Source organism: Prionailurus viverrinus, chromosome A2, assembly GCF_022837055.1.
Source record: "Prionailurus viverrinus isolate Anna chromosome A2, UM_Priviv_1.0, whole genome shotgun sequence".
Classification (NCBI taxonomy): Eukaryota; Metazoa; Chordata; class Mammalia; order Carnivora; family Felidae; genus Prionailurus; species Prionailurus viverrinus.
The window spans coordinates 13,114,759-13,133,798 of NC_062562.1; the positions used below are offsets into that span (position 1 = coordinate 13,114,759).

Sequence of the window (19,040 nt, forward strand, 5' to 3'; positions counted from 1 at the left end):
GGAAGGACCGGGGGCCACATAGCATCAATCCTACACTCTAAGCCAAAACCCGTCTAAGAATCCTTAACACAGCTCCACTTCCTGTCAGGAGGAACTGGCACAGATCACTGGGTCATGTGGCTCTGTGCACAAGGCTCCCCACCAGCAGGACTCTGTGCACAGGTAAGGGAGCCAGCCAGGCCTCGTCCCGACGCCAGAGCAAGCTGGAGACACGCTGAACACAGGCGACCAGTGCTGGCTGTCCTCATCCCACTTGCCAGATGCACTGAGAGCTGAGCACATCTCGCTGGAACAAGCAGACATCTGTGAGCGTCCAACACCAAAAATAGTGTGACCAGGGGAGGGAGGAACACACTCTTCTAGCTGTGACCTGCCTCTGCCTCACATATCTCCCCGCAGTCTCTCCACACTGGGATGTTCCCCACACGATCCTGCCCTCGGGTCTCCCCACCGCACAGCACCTCTGCCCCGCCCTGCAGCAGTTCAACAGTGCCACCGATTCTGAAAAAGGAGAGACGACACTGAAAGATAGGAGCAAGATCATGCTATTTCTACTGATAGAAGCCAAGAACCCAGATACCGCAGGCCCTTGGCAGAGAGGCCTGACTGCCCTTCTCCAAGTCGTTTTTTTTTTTTTTAATGTTTATTTTTGAGAGAGAGAGAGACAGAGAGAGACAGAGCATGAGTGGGGGAGGGGCAGAGAGAGAGGGAGACACAGAATCCGAAGCAGGCTCCAGACTCCGAGCTGTCAGCACAGAGCCTGGCATGGGGCTCAAACTCACAAACTGTGAGACCCTGACCTGAGCCGGAGTCGGATGCTCAACTGACTGAGCCACCCGGGCACCCCCCTTCTCCAGGTCTTTAGGGCTGCTGGTACCTAATTCAGAATCCATCTATAGATGATACTCATTCTGAGCTGAGAAAGCTCTGGAAGATTCACTGAGGCCCCCCGCCACCTGTGGAAAGCTCACTCCTAGAGGACAGGAGATGCCTGCTGCTCACTGTCTCCTGTCATCTAGTTGCTCCTCATGCCACGAAGCACACGTTCGAAAGACACCCCAATGAACAACGAACCCCTGAGTACAATCCTCCCCTGGAAGATGACACTAGTCCCACTGTATCCCCAGGGACCTAAGGCTGAGGAGACAGAGGGAGGGGAGAGGGATGCTGCAGCCACAGCCGGACTCCAACGGGAGGCAGATGCCCGCCCTCCCACCTCTGCCAGGAACACCCGTGCTTGGCCCTTCCTGCCCAGGCTGCGCATGAATTGTGTTTCCAGAGTTCACCAGCAGGTCACAAGTAAAAAGGACAGGCCCACCAGAGGCTGTGCCAGTCTGGAGCTGTGCCCGAGAAAAGCTCCTGGGCAACCCAGGGATTTGCACGTGGAATGGGAAGCATTCCAAGTCTGCATGAAACTGGGGGGGAGGGTGCAGACAGTCCTAGGGCAGACACCCTCAGGTTTGAGGTTCGATTTAATCTATGCTGACCGTGTATCCTCAGGTCAGTCACCATCGTCCAGGTGTCCCTTCAGTGAAATGAAGGGGCCAGACCAAAAGGACACTCCAAGATCTCAGTCCAGCCCTGAGACGTGACAGGAAGCCACAGCCCACGGGGGCGGCATGCCACAGCACAGGGGTCCAAGGTGTGAGCCCGGTCAGCACATTCTACTAGCACACGTAGTCCTCACGTCACACGCCCGTGCCAACACTTCAGACCAGCAGCTCTCAAGCTTTGTCTGTAAAGGGCCAGAGAATCAATCTCTTAGGTTTTGAGAACGAGACAATCTCCATCACAAAGACTCAACTGCTATCATACGGCAAAAGCAGCCTTAAATGATGCTCTGTTCCAAAAAAAACTTTAGAAACACAGCTGGCAGGTTGCATTTGCCCCTTGGGTCATGGCTTACTAACTTCTTTCAGACCCTAAGGATGGCACTGAAAGAAGAACATGCCACAGGGGCCCCTAGGAGGCTCAGTTGGCTAAGCGTCCAACTCTTGATTGCGGCTCAAGTCATGATCTCACAGTTCGTGAGAGCGAGCCCTGTGTCGGGCTCTGTGCTGACAGCGTGGCGCCTGCTTGGAATTCTCTCTCTGTCCCTCTCTCTTTGCCCCTCCCCACTTGGGCACATGTGCCCTCTCTCTTTCTCTCTCTCAAATAAACTTTAAAAAAAAATGCCACAACAGTCTGCTTCGTTGGCATCCTTATCCAATTCTGTTCACCTCCTATGGCAGCAAATATGCCAGAGGCCTTGGTTTTGGAGGCTAGCAGCTACAACAGCAACACCGGGCACAGCAGACCTCAGCTTCCTTGAGGACAAGAGGCCCACTATCACTAATGGTAGAGGGAAAGCTCTACCACTAATGGTACAGAAAACAGAGCAGCCAGGATGGGGACAAGGCATGGGATCCCTGTCAGGACCTGGAGAACAATGTAGCAGGGAGGTTACAGGCAGGAGGTGCCCACGTCAAGGGGAAGGCCATGCTAAGCTAATGCCCCACCCCCAGCTACTGCACACTGAGCTGTCCTGACTTCATTCAGTGGGCATTCTCCTTGCTGTAAGTGTTGCTCTAGGTCCCTTAAATCATCCCCTCCAGATGCGGGGAGAACCACAAGGTCCATATCAGGAAGCTGATTTTCCTCCAAAAAGTCACTGTCCAGGAAAAAAGGGGGGGGGGGGGAGGAACCTTCCAACCCACTTATCCTCAGGCCAATGGCAGGAGGCGAGGCTAGTCTAAGCTCTCTGGGTCCCAGCGGTACCACTCCCCACAAGGAAGAGCAGCATGAAGGGTGGCTGTCTCAGCCCGGCCCCTCGCCCCCGCTCTGATCAGCCTATGCTTAACTGTAGGGCCTGAAAGCAAGTGTGGGGCCCTAGGCCCATGTGCACATCCCGCAAGCAGAAGGGGAGGCGCCAGCAGGACAGGGGCAGGGAGTCCCGCCTCCACAGTTGGAAGCCCTGAGGCAAGTGGACTGCATCTGCCCACAGGGTCAGAGAAAACACCGCTCCTCCTTAAGCACTACTGGCACAGGCCCCAGCCCTGAGGCCAAGCCAAAGGCAGGAGCAAAGGCAGCAGCATAGTCCCCTACCTGTCCACCACCCCCCAGAGGCCAGGGAACACCCAACCCGAGGGGCCTCCAGGCCATTTCCTACCTGGAAGAAAGCCCATTTTCCACAAGTCACTTTTTGATTCAATGTGGAACTGAAAGAACTAAATTCACCAAAGGAGAGATTCTGCCCCATCTGAGCTCATGGCCAGGGAAGGGCCCGGCAGCCTCAGGTGCCACAGGGTGGAGCCCAACCTTGCCAATGTCCCTCAGGGCCTCTGTTTGGTTTGGGGACCGGAACACAGAAGTCGTGCCACTGGGAGGGCTGGGAGGTGGTGACAGTTTCCTTGGCCTCGCTGCCATCTACACCCAGGTGACCCTGATCAAGATCCTCAGGCAGGACCCGAAGCTAGCCCAAGCCCACCTCAAGTGTGAGAGCCAACATGACCCAATTCCCTGGGGTCAGGTTTTCTCTGTCACCTGAGATAAGGGGACTCCTGAGCCCATCAGTGGTCCAGCAGCCGTCAGAAGCCCCATAGACCCAAACTCTCGTTGGAGACCCATCAGTATAGCTACTATCAAAACAAACAAACACACACACACACACACACACACACACAATCCAGAAAATACCAAGTGTTGGTGAGGATGGTTGGCTGAAGAAATTGGAACTCTTATACACTGCTGGTGGGAATGTGAAATAGTGCAGTCGCTGTGGAAAACAGCTTGGCAGTTTTTCAAAAAGTTAAACATAGAATTACCATATGATCCAGCAACTCAACTTCTGGATATATACTCAAAAGAACTAAAAACAGGAACAAGTGAAATAAATCAGAGAAAGACAAATACTGTAAGATCTCATTTATATGTGGGATCCTAAAAAAGAAAAGAAAAAAGACAAACCCACAAAAAGAGATCAGACTTGTGGTCACCAGAGGCAGGGAGTGGGGGGAGAAAAACTGGAGGAAGGGGGGTCAGAAGGTGCAAACTTCCAGTTATAAAATAAATGAGCACTAGAGATGTAATCTATGACATGGGGACTACAGCTAACAGTGCTGTTATGATATACAGAGAAGTTGCTAGGAGAGTAGATCTTAAGATTTCTTATCATAAGAAACAACTCTTTTTTTTTTTTTGTATCCATATGAGATGAGAAATGTGAACTCAATTTGCTGTGGTCATCATCTCACGATATGGGTCAGTCACGTTACTATTCTGTACACCTTAATCGTATATAGCACCAGAGGTCAATTATATCTCAATAAAACTGGGAGGAAAAAGGGGGGGGGAAGCAGAGCCTCAAACAGATGTTTGTACACCAATGTTCACAGCAGCACTATTTACAGCAGCCAAGAGGTATAAACAACCCAGTATCCATCAACAGACAACTGGATAAACAAAATGTGGTATATCCATACGATGGAATATTATTCAGCCTTAAAAGGGAAGGAAACTGGCACAGGCTACAACATGAATGAACCTTGAACACCATGAAAGAAATGAGTCATAAAAGGACACATACCAGGGCGTCCAGCTGGCTCAGTTGCAAGAGCATGCAACTCTTGATCTTGGGGTCATGAGTTCAAGCCCCATGTTGGGTGCAAAGATTACTTACTTACATAAACAAACAAACTTTAAAAAAAAATCTAAAAGGACAAATGCCATATGATCTCACTTAAATGAGATCACAAAAGTTATCAAATTCATAGAGACAGAAACTAGAACGGTGGGTGCCAGGGGCTAAGGGAGGGGAATTAGTTTTTAATGGGGACAGAGTTTCAATTTGGAAAGATGGGAAAGTTCTGGAGCTGGATGGTGATGATGGCTGCACACACACTTGATATCACTAATCTGTACACTCAAAAATGGTTAAAAAGGGAAAAAAAATGGTTAAGATGGTAATTTTATGTTATGTGCATCTCACCACAACTTTTAAAAAACATTTACTTATTTTTGAGAGAGCACAAGCAGGGGAGGGGCAGAGAGAAGGGGACAGAAGATCCCAAGCTGGCTCTGCACTGACAGCAGTGAGCCCGATGTGGGGCTTGAACTCACGAATCACGAGATGATGACCTGAGCCAAGATCAGATGCTCAACTGACTGAACCACCCAGGTACCCCTCACCACAATTTCTTTTTAAAAGGCTCCAAGAGGTCCCAGATAAAGACTCTCGCTGATTGGTTGGAGCACTCCCAAGGCCTCCCTTGACCATGGCCTGTCACAGGATGGAATCCCCCAGAGAAAACGCTTGTCCACAGAGTGGAGTGAAATCAGCGTGGAGTCAGCCCCCCCACACTGACCCTAGACAGGGGCTGGAGCTCGTCTACACCCACACAGGCCACTGTAGTCACAACTGCTTAGTCGGCTAGATGATGAAATTAACCCCAACTTCCTGCCGGGGCATCCCTTACCTCCACACCCTCCAGCTGCCCCATCACCCCAGCCTCCCTCCTGTGGCCAACCTCTTAGATCTCACGCAGACTTCAGCAATCTCAGCCTCTTCCCGTATGGTTCCAACTGCTCCACTTCCCACGGCACCTCCTGCCCACAGCCCGCTGTGTTTCTCCCTCCCAGTAGTCATCGCCCATGGGCACCACTACCATGCTCTCAGTGGGCCTCCCCCATAGAGATGTGAGGGCCTCGGGGCATGCCTGGCTAGCCTGCCCACCACGAAGCCCCCGAGCCCAGAATGGCACCTGGCCTGCCTCGGCCCACCAGCAGATCCCAAGTCAGTCTGATAAAAAGAACATCAAAGCCACATGCCCATGTCCAAGTGAGGGTTGTGGCGGGCCGGTCCCCCCATCAGAAAGAGGTCTAGGGGCACAGGGAAAAGTAAGGGGAAGCCCCTTGTTATTCGGCCTTTACACACTGGGGCTCCACTTGCCCAGACTGGATGATGGAGGAAACAGGGCCGCACCTCCCATCCCTGGGGAACGGCATTCTCCTGGGGAGAGGGGGCTTGGCCCCTTGAGACTGCCCTCATGTCACTCCCCAACAGCCATGAGCCGGCATGCAACCTGAAGGCAAAGATGGGACCACCGCACCCAGAGCTCTGGGCCCGACTCCTCATACTCTGTTGGCAGAAGCCGCCAGCCTGGTGGGCTCAGCAGGCACCCTTGAGCCTGGTCGGAAGTCTCTCCGGAAGCTCAGCCAGCACCTCATGCCTCTCCTCTGCTGTGCGGCCCCTGCCCACTGCCCGCTCCACCATCACCACCTGCTGAAGCTGCCCAAGGCGGGATGGAGAAGAGGGACACGCAGAGGGGCCCAGCTCCCTCAATACAGTGGGGTCGGCTCCGTGGCAGGAAAACTGCTAAAAAATCTGGGGAAAGTCATTTCCTTATTTAAAAAAGAAACCCTTAACGATAGAGACAAACGAGTGGATATTTTAAATTCTTAAAGGCCTCACATTCTCAGGTCATTTGTGGTACACTGACACATGCATATACACAGGGGGGCGGAATGGACTGGACACAATGGAATGACAGGACCATCTGACCCAGCTGCTCACTACTATCTCAGGTGACGCTTCAACCCAGGGAAACTGAGGCTCAAGAGGAAGCCTGGATTCCCAGGCTGTTAACAGGAGCTAGCTAGAGCCAGTCCACCTGACCCCAACTCCCGCTCCTCAGCATCCTTGGGGGGAGGCACCTTCTTATTAAGATACCTTCCCTACATGTCTAAGATGGACACGGGGACAGCAAGGCAAACAGTGAGGCGCTGACACCCACTGACAGCCTGAGGTAGGAGCAGAGTTAGCTGGAAGGGCACACATTCAAGGAAGGTGTCCCCGAGTTGAGCCTCATTTTCCCCGTCTGAGGAACAGTGAGAACACTCGAAACAACCCAAAGGCCCAGTAGATTAACCACAGCCCCCAGTCAGGGCAGTTCATTAACTCCTCAAAGACGGGGTAATCCAAGGCTACCTGTTCCACAGCACATTTGAGAATGCTGGGAAGTGAAAAGTGGGCACGAGGCCCTTGAGCCAACTTTCTCTATGCTTTAGACAGCATCACCTGTCCTCCATCCAGCCTTGGCTCCCCCAGTATCCAGAGCACCCACTCTCCAGAAACTGGTCAACACCAGCACAATAAGGGAAACCTGGCATGCAGCTACCCCTGAGCAAAGAACATAATCCAAGAACTGGGACCAAAAAAAAAAAAAACGCAAAAAAAAGGCTGCTGGCTTCCAGAGCTGCCACATCAGTTCAAAACACCTTCCACACCTTCCAATCACACGCAGGACATTTTTTAAAAATCACGTGACATCCACATCCGGGTACAAAAGCGGCAACCCAGGGGCACCTGCGTGGCTCAATCGGTTAAGCATCCAACTTCAGCTCAGGTCACCATCTCACAGTTGGTGAGTTCAAGCCCTGCATTGGGCTCTCTGCTGTCAGTGCAGACTCCACTTTGAATCCTCGGTCTCCCTCTCTCTCTGACCCTCCCCTGCTCATTCTCTCTCTCTCTCTAATAAATAAACATTAAAAAAACAAACAAAGCACAATAGCTCCTTGTTCTCTCTTTAAAAGCAACCCAGAAAGATGTAGGCTCTGCAGCCAACACCAACAGGGCAGCGTATATGCATCTGCCACCTTAGCCCTCGACGTTAATGACAATGATATGCACCCACCACAGACCTGCAGCAGCCCTCGGATCAGCCACCCTTATCCTTCCTCCGGCCCAGAATCACTCCAGAGGCGACCGTCAACATCTTTTCAAGCCACACATAACCTGACTCTCACAAACCCAGCACAGGCAAGACAATAAAGCTGAGCGCATGACGATGTTTCTGCCACGCGGCAGAAATCGGGAAACGTTAGAAACGTCCACCTCCCCAGCTAGCCACGGCTGGCTGCCCAAATACTTCCCACATCTGTCCTGTTGCCCATTCCCCTGTGCCACCCCGGCTCAGGCCCTTAGAACCTCCATTCCTTCCCCGGCCTCTCGCCTCTAGCCCTGCCGTCCCTGACCATCCACTCCCACAGCCCAGACCACATCTCTCCCAAGCCTCGATTTCAACATGCAAAAGTTGTACCGCTCAGCCACACGCAGCCTCAGGCTCCACTCTGCTGTGCAGGCGCACCAGGGGTGCCCCTCACTGCACTTCAGCACTTCTGCACAGCCCTCAGCAGGGGACAGCAGACAGGGCTCCCAGCACACAGGAATCCCCAGGATCGGTGTGGTGCCCCAAACACGGTACCCGAGGAATACTGATCCGTTAGGGTGCACGCAGCAAGGGAGATGCAGTCACTAAAAAGTAAAGCCTACAGCCACGTTGAATAACACAGCTAATATAGTGTCGGGAAGAAACAAGATCTAATATCTTAAGAGGACATCACTATGATGATGAGGTGCCCAGACGCGAGACAGAGGAAGGCACCAAGGTGTCAACAACAGAGATGGCCTTGGCCCATGGGAACAGGAAGTCGCTCCGTTCAGATATTTTGCAAGTTTTCTATGCTGAGCTATACTCCTTTTATAGTGAACTTTTCAACTTGTGTTACTTTTTTTTTTTATGTTGTATTTATTTTTGAAAGAGAGACAAAGAGAGGGCACACGTGTGAGCAGGGGAGAAAGGGGGGCCGAGAGAGAGAAGGGGTCAGAGGATCCAAAGCGGGCTCTGCACTGACAGCAGCGAGCTCAGTATGGGGCTTGAACTCACAAACCTCGAGATCATGACTTGCGTCGAAGTCGGCCGCTCAACCAACTGAGCCATCCAGGCGTCCCTCAACACGTGTTACTTTTAAATAGGAGTTCCATGACCCCATGAACTTGACAAACATGAGAGGCCCCCTCCCCTCCAGAAGGACTGCAGGGAGTCACCAACATGCCCTGACCTGGTGACTCAGCCAAGAAAGAGCTGCATCACAATGGCCAGGGAGGGACCGAGACCAGAGAATATAATTAGCATCAGACTCCAATGCAGCCACTTGGTGTGGGGACAGGAGGTCTCTCGCTGGATGGTTAATTTGGACACCAGCTTTTTTGTTAAAAAGTAAAGTGACAAAACAACTACGTACTATAGTTGTCTGTCACTCACTGCACCTACAGGTCAGAGGTCACTTGGGGGGACTGTTCTCAAAAGCATCCCTTTGGGCACTTGGTTGACTGAGGGGCGGCCACATATCACCGGAGGTAAGATCTCACACAACTCCAGGTTGTGCTCGTCACAGACCCAAGAGAAACTCATAAAGACAGGGGCAGGGGAGCAAGGCCCTGAAAATGAAGGACTCAAAGGAGGCCAAACCCCACAGGCATGGATTGGCAGCCTGGGCCTGGCCAGGCTGCATCAGGCAGGGCTGCTGCCACATGAGAAGGAGACTTCCTGAAACCAGTGTCTGCTCCAGAACCAGTTACTCGGAACAGGGGAAGCAGTGTTATTGTCAAAGATACTCCAGAGATGTCACAATCTGGCTATGATGTCAAAACTACTTCAAGGGTGATGAACTCTGGCCTTGCGATGAGTCAACAAAGGGTGGGTTTCTGCCAAGCAGCCTGCTGTTTACACACAATCACCACAGTCACCGTGGTGGTGGTGGCAGGAACAGCGCACAAGCCAGAAGCCTAGTCAAGGGTCACAGTGGCCGAGGCGGGGCCCGGCCCCTCCCCACAATCTCACTGGCCGCCCGCAGAAACTTCTATCCCTTGCCCCCACACCCTGGGTCATTCACACATCCTGTCACAGCACCTATGAGACAAGAGCCTTCTAGGAAGGATTCACCCCACCCACAACTATCAAGAGCGTACTTTGAAATACACAAGTACTGAACCCCTACAGCCAGAGGGCAGGAGACAGGAAGCGGTGCTCTGGACACCAACAGGCCGGCCCCATCCACCTGGCCCGGCCTGCCAGGCCACCTCCCTTCAGAGGGGGCAGAGCTTGGAGCCATCCCAAGCTGGTTCTCAGCCCCATCCCAGTTGGGAAATTCCTTCCGGTGACTTGACCTCCCAGAGTCTCTTCCCATTTCCTCACCTGACAAGTGGGAACCACTCCCCGCCACAGGCCTGACAGATGGGGGTGAGATAAAGTAACGTGTGCAGCTCGGGCCAGCGCTGGCGTGTGGCCGGTGAGCCACAGGTGTTGGTTGTCACCATCTTTAGGCTTTCTCAGGGCAGGGGGCACAGTACAGTCACAGTGACAACCTCAGGAATTTGCATGGCCATTCATGTCACCCGTGCTTGCAGGAGTCCAGAGCGCTGGCATTTAACTAGAACTGGAGACCGTGGTGGGATCCCCTTTCATAGTTGCATCCCAGTGGCTCAAACTCCCTCCCAACTCAAGAGGCAGCCTGGGCCAGAGGACAATCCAAGTGATCTTGGGCAGGTGGCCGATGACCCTCTGGGTGCCAACTGCCCTCAAAGGCATAGTGGGAACAATCAGCTAGCCTTCCAGCCAAGGTTGTCAAGAAGATGACAGGAGCCTGGACAAAGGACTTAGAGGGGCCTGGCCCATAGCCAAGAGGGGCAGCACCAGCTATTTCTGAAGACGGCTGGTCTGAAAAGCAGACAGAGCTGGCAAGAAGCTCTCCTGCTTAGGGCTAGGTGGGCACCCCCAGAAAGGGGAGACAAGCTTACTTCCCGGGGCCTCGCTGTGGGAGGGGAACAGAGGCTAAATTAAGGCTCCTCCTGCCACCAGTGCCCGAGCTGACATCCACACAGCCGCCCCCTTAGCAGCAGGCGAGCAGCCCCCAGCACAGCTCTAGAACAGTCATGGAGTATTTGCGGCAGGCCTCCTGCATGTCCTCTCCCCACACACCCTTCCCCAGGACAGAGCCCTGGCAGCTGTCCTCCATGCCCCAACACCCTCCCCAGTCTCTTGTGTCTCAAGGCTTGAAGGCAGCATGCCTGGAACCCCCAGCCCTCCCTACACAGGATCCCTCACCCAGAGACCTCAGCCCTGGCATCACCTCGAAGCACCTCTCTCAATCAGCACCCTTTTACACCACCCCACAGCATCACATCATCCCGTTTTATTTCCTTCCTGCTGCTGGCGGCTGTCAAGTTCTTTGTGCCCATTTCTGTGCTGTCTTGTTCATTATTATATGCCTCCCTGCCTCCAGAATGTCAGCTCATGACACTAGAGGCCCATCTCGGTCACTTCTGAACATACAGCACCTGAGCAGTAGCCCTGTGCAAACCAGCTGCTCGATCAGATTTGGGTGGATGCAGGAACCAGGCTCCCTGCCTCCCACAAAGTCTATTCAAACCTCCAGGTGGGAACCAGCTCTGGGTACAAGTACCAAGTGCTGAGAACAGGGAGGAGGGAGGTTGGGGGTGTTAGGGCTGCACTGATGGCCACACACATGTCAACAGAATCCTCACAGCCTTAAGAGAAGAAGGAGCCAGAGCTGAGAGAGGGCAGGGCACTGGGACCCTCACAGCCCTGACAGAAGGATCTGGAACTGGGAGGGGTTGGGTACTGGGACCCTCACAGTCTTGAGGAGAAAGATCTAGAGCTCAGACATGGCCAGACACTAGGAACCTCCCAGCTAAGAGAAGAAGAATCCAGAGCTCAAAAAAGGGTCGGGCAGTAGGACCTTGCAACCCTGCAAGAAGAGAGTCAGAGCTGGGAAGGGTCAGATACTGGAATATGCACAGTCCTGAGGACAAGAAGGATCCAGAGCTGGGAGAGGATCAGGCACCGGAATCCTTATAGCCCCAAAGGGGAGGAATTTTGACTGGGAGGGGTCACTCACTAGCCCAAGGCCTCAAGCAGGTAGAACCAAGATTCAAACTCAGATAGACCACAATCTTCAGGCATCTTGAGCCCCTCCCTGGGTCCTCAATTTTTCCTTAACGACAATATGCTCCTCTCCACCAAGGAGCTTATAAACCAGGAGAGAAGGTCACCCAGCAACAGAAATACCCAGGTGGTTGAGGCAGGTGCCCCAAGGAGGGTCACTTCCTCAGAGTGGCCAGGGAACACTTCTCTAAGCAGGTGCATGATGCTATCTTGGAAGGATGGATCTGTACCTCCGCCCTCTTCTCTCCCAGAAGTAGCCCACAGTGAAATGGGAGATCTACAGGCATAGCTGCCTCGGGACTCACTCGAGTTTTTATATTCAAGAAGAAGCTTCACGAAGCCTAAGTCTAGACGGTGGCAGCTGTGTATATTACCTTCTGCTACATTCCAGACTGGCCACTAGGTCTACACAAAGGCAGCTCACACTCCACACCCCTCTGGAGAGAGAAACCATGGGGGACTTCTATACTCAGGCTCCTCCAACAGCTAGGATTACAGGCTCTCTTCGGCCACAGAGAAAATTTCGCAGTAACTTCCTCTCCAGTCCCCTGCCACATCTGAGTCTGTGAAAGTCTCTTTGCAATTAAAAGTAAAAATAAAAACCCTCTCCACAAGTTGCTATTGACAAACCATATAATAACCACAGTGCTACAGAATAGAAAACTCCAGACACTATTGACAACTGCACATAAGAGGTTTTGTTAGTAACCCCTACACTTCTCCGGTCGCACAGACCAGTTCTTCAAGTCACCGTCCCCATGCCCACCACCCAAAAGCACCCAAGCCGCCCTGATTTTAGCTCAATCCTCTACAATGCCCAACAAGTAATATTAAATATGAAATTGCCAAGTAACTTAAATTATCAGGCAGCTTCCGAGAAAAACTCAAATTTGGGTCACCCTCAAAGTTTAGTCCAGCTGGCCTAGATGCCCCAACTGGCTTGGAGAAGTTCTTTGAGGGAGCCCCTCCTGGCTGATCAACACTGTCATACACAGTGTGCTTCGAAGCTGTGCTTCGAGGGGGATGAGCTGGAGTCTGTAGTTACCTTCACCCTCACATGAGGAAGATCCAGCTTGCTTAGGGGATGTAACCAACACCCTAAATTAAAAATAGCAGTATGACAGCATGAGGTGGACACATAGGCAGACCTTCCGGACAACTAGATCAAGCAAGGGCAGCATGGCAGGGAAGGCGGGGCTCTTAAGTGACCAGGTACCAAGTTCACCTTATTTACATGACTCATGAGCTCTCCCCCAGCTGTTTCGAGGAAAGCCCGCCTTCCTGCAGGACAAGTCAGAACTGCCTAGGGAAAAAGACTCCAGACTGGAATGCCACAAGGAAAGGAGACTTAAGCTGGACACAGTGTCCCCACCACCTCCTCCTCACCTGCAAGGGCAGCTTAGCCTCATCTTGAGGAATCCTTTTGACAAGGGGAGAACTCGCTCTTCTAAAAAAAAGAGACCTCTTCTGTGAATGGGAAACTGTGACACCAGGACAGGAAGGAAACTGCCCAAAAAAAAAAAAAAAAAAAAGTGGGAAGAAGCACGGGAAGGGTGGGCACCAGGAAAGTGGTGGGAACGTTAACAGGGGAAGAAATTCCCGGCTTAGCTAATGGTGCTGAACAAGTCTGGGGCAGGAAGAAAGCCACATTCCTTCCTAGTTAGTCTCTCTCCTCACCCGCCCTCGGCCCCCCCCATTCCCAGTATACACAAACACACACACACACACACATGCACACATGGAGCAGGGCCTCCACGAGCCGGACACCAGACCCCTCCCCAGCCACTTTATGACTGCAAAGTCCCCACTTTCCAGGCAACAAGGAAAAGGGCTCCCAAGCCACTTCTTCTCCTCAGGTCCTGACCACTCCGGGCACCTGCAACTTCTGTCCCAACACAGACGGAGGGCGCCATGACGCAAACAGAAATGGGAAGAAGCAAGTTTCTGATCAGGGTCCCAGATGTGCCCCCAAATCGGGCCTGAAAGAAGGTGCACTGCAGCCTCCCCCCAACCCACGCACACTGAGCCAGGTGGCAGAAGTGAAACGCCTCTAACTTCCCCAGATGGGCCCAAATCAGCCCCTGAGAAGTTTGAGAGTCAGCAGCTAGGTGCCCACAAAGGGCTCCCAGCCTGGGAAAGGCACCATGCCAGCGACCCCCCACATACACACCTTCTTCCCCCCAAAACATTCCCACTCTCTAAAAATGTCCAGTAAGGCAGGGTCACCTGCGAGGAGTAAGGGAGTTGGAAACAAGCTGTCAGTTTCTGCCCAAACGCCCCTTCCCAAGAACCAACAGTGAGCCCAATTCCAAGGGCTCCATTGGTGTCAAAGCCGGCCCTCCCAATGAAAACACAGCTTCCCCACACAAACGGAACAGGATCTCCACAGGTGCCCCGACAGCGGTGCCCCACTGATCCACCCTGCCTGGCACCCAGACGGAGAAGCCCCAAGCTTCCCCTCCACCCTGTCCTCCGGCCAGGTGAACAGCTCAGTTCCTGCCCAGGTGCTGGGTGAGCCGGGAAAGGCTCTGGAGCCTCCGGGTGCCGACTTAGTCGCCCACCCCCACCCCCGGACCAGACGCGCGAGCTCCGGGTCCCTCGGCCGCCTCGGGCCGCCCGCCAGTGTCACCTCCCAGCGCCGTAAAGGAACGCAGTTCCCCGCGCTCCAAGCTGGACAGGTGCCCACCCCGCGACCTGTCGGCCCAGGGACCCGAGAACAGCACCCGGGACGCCGGACCCCGCGCCCCCAGGCCAGGACGCCTCCGCGAGGGGCGCGTGAGGCCGGCCTGCGCTTCGACTTCTCCGACGGCCGCGCCGGGCTCCACGCCGCTCACCTGGCTGGAGCGGTAGCTCTCGAAGGCCCTCAGGGCACTGTCGGTAAGCTTCACGTGGAACACAGACACCTTGCTGCCGTCGCTCACCCGCCCGCAGGACAGCCCGTAGCTCCGATCCTCCTTCAGCGCCGCCATCTTGCGACCATCGCTCCCCCGCCCCCCCTTCCCGGTTCCAGCGCCAGAGCGCCGGCCACGCCCCGCCCCGCCGCCCGCTGACGCGCTGCATTATTCATGAGACGCGGCTGGCCACACCCCCTCTGGATCTAGCGAGGCCCACAGTAGCCTCTGCACGGCCGGCCGACTGCTGCATTATTCATGAACGCAGCTGGTCGCGCCCCCTGTGGGCCTGGCGAAGCTCACAGTCACCGCCCCAGGTGCTGTATATTCATGAAGTGTGGATGGCCCCACCTCTCAAGGCCCCGGAGAGGGTCACTTCCGTGCCCGGACTCCGCCCCGACACGCGCACCCCTCCAGGCCCCGCCTCAATATACATTATTCATGGCCCTGACTCAGCCAGGCCGGCCGAAGCCACGCCTCACTGGCCGCTGACGTGATGCATTATTTATGAAGTCGCACCAAACCTACCGCCTTTGGTTTCTGTTGAGAGCGGTAGCCTGTGCGTGAAGGGGGCGGGGCCGGTGCAAAACACGTGGGGGGCGGGGCTGGCTATTGGCCCGGTGAATGGGCGTGACTATGCAAACCGAGCGCGCGTTGGACGCTGGGTTGGGCTAGTGGGGCTTCCCTTAAGGTAAGTAGATGGGATTCCCTGGCCCGGGCTGTTAGGGAATTGGGGGTGATGGGGAAGCAGGAAATTTTGCTCATGATAAAAGTAGACTTTTATTAGAATAAAATTCTACATCCCCAAGGTTCCTGAAATATGGTGGTTGTGCAGCTTTCCCATTTTAAGAAAACACTTTATGGGGGCACCTGGATGTCTCAGTAGGTTAAGCCTTGCTTGGACTTTGGCTCACGTCATGATCTCAAGGTTCGTAAGTTCCAGCTCCGCACCGGTCTCTGTGCTGACAGCTCAGAGCCTGGAGTCTGCTTCTCTCTCTGCCCCTCTCCTGCTCACACTGTCTCTCTCTCTCTCAAAAATAAACATTAAAAAAGGTTAACATAAAAAAAATTTTATATATCATAAGATTAACCCATTTAAAGTGTGCTATTCAGTGGCGTTTAATACATTCACAATGCTGTGCAGCCACAATTATCTCATCTGGGGAAATTTTCATCGTCTCTAAAGAAAACCCGTACACCAGGCACCTGGCTGGCTCAGCCCATGAAGTGTGCGGTTCATCACAGAAACTGCTTCCGGTCCTCTGTTCCCCTCTCTCTCTGGACCTTCCCGGCTCGTGATCTCTCTCTCAAAAAAAAAAAAAAAACAACAAAAACAAAAACAAAAAAAACATTTAAAAATAAATAAAATATTTCAATTAATTTTTTGAGGGGAGGAGGAGCAGAAAGAGGGGGAGAGAGGGAATCCTAAGCAGGTTCCACATCCAGCGCGAAGCAGGACACAGGGCTGGAACCCATGAACCATGAGATCATGACCTGAGCCAGAATTGAGTCAGATGCTTAACCAACTGAGCCACCCAGGTGCCCCCCCAAATTAAAATATTTATAAAAGAAAACCCCTACCCACTAGTCACTCCCCATCCCCCCTCCCCAGCCCCTGCAACCAGTAACCTACTTTCTGTGTCTATGGTTTTACTTATTCTGAACATTTCATATCAATGGAATCATACCATATGTGACCTTCTGTGACTGGCACTCAGTGAAAGACTCAGCATGATGTTTTTGTGAAAGTGAATGAAGGCAACCTCATTTAAAATAGAGTCAGGAGGTCAGAAGAAGGAGCTCTGTGCCCTACTGACTCATTGTTAATTGCAGACCCCAACAGGAAGACGTCTACTTTACTATACCCCAGCAGGACAGAGGATGATTTTCTCCTCACCCAGCAATAGCCCAGCCACTAAGACACTGCCACAACTCACCCAATGAGAAACTCACTACCTTGACTTTCCTCCACTGGACTTTCCTTCAAGGCAGCCCCTCCCAACTTCCTCTCTTTTCTCTAGGAGGTAATGTTTCATCTCTTTTGTTTGGTTTTGCCGATACCCTAGCTTGCATGTCCTGAGTTGCAATTCCTCTGCTATTCCTGAATAAACCCATTTCATTGATAAAATAACTGGCTGTTTCGTTTTCAAGGTTAATATATTCAAGGCTGGTCCCGTTGTAGCATGTATCAATAATTCATTCACTTTTATGACTAATATTCCATTGTGTGGATGGGCCACATTTTGTTTACTCATTCGTCCACTGATGGACATTTAGGTTGTTTCCACCATTTGACTATTATAAATAGTGCTGCTGTGAACACTCAATGTACAAGCTTTCGTGTGGACAAATATTTCCCCCTCTCTTGGGTCTATACCTAAGAGTGAAATTATTAGGTTCTATGGTAATTGTTTAACCTTTCAAGGACCTGCCAGACTGTTTTTTCACAGGAACTGCCATTTTATCAATCTCTCATTTTACAGGTGGGGAAACTGAGGCTGGAGACCAGGTCTGGCTTGTCCAGGCAAGCTTCTCCTGGGCTCCTGGGTATCCTAACCTATGGAAAGTTCTTGATTTGTTTTCTTTTTCCCTTCAATCTAATTACAGACAGTAGTCATAGGATGAAGATTTTAAGGTGAGAGAGGAAGGTGAAGTTCAGGGGCCTTCTGTCTATGTCTACTCAGGTGATCTCCTTAGATCTGCCCACCGCTGCCAAGTTGGCACTATCATCTGACCATGAACTGCTGACCCCAAGGCCATGCTAGACTCCTTGAAACCTTTTCCCGTAACTGCCATTAACATTTCCATTTACAAATGGAGAAACTAAGGCTCAGAGGCATGAGGCAAGCACTCAAGGGTATTGGCCCTGCCAATGAGTGGGCTGGCTAGAACTTGAACTTAAGATCTTTCTGACCCAGAGCCCTCCTGATTACCCTTCACCCTGCCTCTAAAACCTGGGTCCCTTTCTCTATATTTCTTCATTGAACACCCTCAGCCCAGGGCCTAGCATGGAGTAGCTGCTCAGGAAATGAGTGTTGAATGAATAAATGATCTCATTTAATTCTCACAACACAACTACCAGCCAGTTTTGTAGATGAGAATAAGGCTCAGAAAGTTTTCACATGCTACCACAGAGATTCCAACTGCAGCCTGCCTAAGGCTTAAGGGTTAAAACTCTGGAATCCTCTACCCTTCACCTGGGGTCAGTCCATCCTACAGGGAAGATGCCAGCACTTGCTCACACACACTGACCCCTCTGCCCACTGTCTGTGCCCAGCTGTTTATCCAGGAGCTGGGCCAGGTAAATATTGGAGTAGGCAGGGCTCACTGCCTAGAGGGATCACGGAAGGGCAGGAATAAGGCAGGTGAGGAGTGGTTAGAGTAGAGGATGGGGAGGGTAGAGACAGGTGGACTGCTGAATGGAGAACACAGGAGGAGCCAGCTTTGAAGGCTGACCAGCTCCCTGTGTGACAATGGGAAAGGCATGACCCCTTTCTGAGCCTCTGTGGATTTATCTGAGAAATAGACAACAGTAGGACTACTGAGTGCTTAAAATACACCAGGTTCTGTGCTTGGCATCCACGACTGCCTTTGGGAGTGAATACAGTGGTTTGGACTCATCTGCCAGATGAGGAAACCAAGACTTGGAGAAGTCAAGAGAATTAAGAACACAGCAACCATGGGCTGTGCTGCTTAGCACCAAGCATTTCTCCACTTTACCCTTAATGCTCCAGTGGCTCCCAATGGAACCCCAGGAACAATAATGGAGGAACCATCAGCCATTGGCATGCTCTCCAAAATCTCTAAGAACGACGTCACCCAGGGGTGCCTGGGAGGCTCAGTTGGTTAAGCGTCTGACTTTGGCTCGGGTCATGATCTCACAGTTCACGAGTTTGAGCCCAGCATCAGGCTCTGTGCTGACAGCTCAGAGCCTGGAGCCTGCTTCAGATTCCGTGTCTCCCTCTCTCTCTGCCCCTTCCTCACTCACACTCGATCTTTCTCTTTCAAAAATAAATAAACATTAAAAATCTTTTATTAAAAAAAAAAAAAACTACTTTACCCAAGGAATTTGAAGCTGGTTGGTCCAATGGGATGGCCCCTGGGTGTGCACTCCACCTGGCCAGCTCATTGCAGAAGGTCTAGCTCTATGATGGGAACAGTGACTCTAGTCTGCTCCTCATCCCCTATATGGCTTTGGACATGTCTTACCCTTCTCAGTGTGCTCACATCATAAAACAGGGATGATAATGGCATTTACACAAAAGCCGGGCCCTGGACCAATGGCAAATAGCATCATCATGGAAGTAATTATTATTATTATTTTTAATGTTTAGTTTTGAGAGAGAGAGAAAAAGGGAGGGAGGGG

The 19,040-nt window shown here is 52.3% G+C and overlaps 1 protein-coding gene across 1 annotated transcript in view; it reads right to left on the reverse strand.

The window, feature by feature from the left end:
- ELL (elongation factor for RNA polymerase II) overlaps positions 1–14,769 on the reverse strand; it is a 78,072-nt gene extending 63,303 nt beyond the window's left edge. Inside the window, exon 1 of the mRNA XM_047849946.1 lies at positions 14,618–14,769. Within this exon, the coding sequence (XP_047705902.1) occupies positions 14,618–14,752 (135 nt within the window). The 5' untranslated portion in view covers positions 14,753–14,769. The remainder of the gene's footprint in view (positions 1–14,617) is intronic.
- Positions 14,770–19,040: the final 4,271 nt, after the last annotated feature.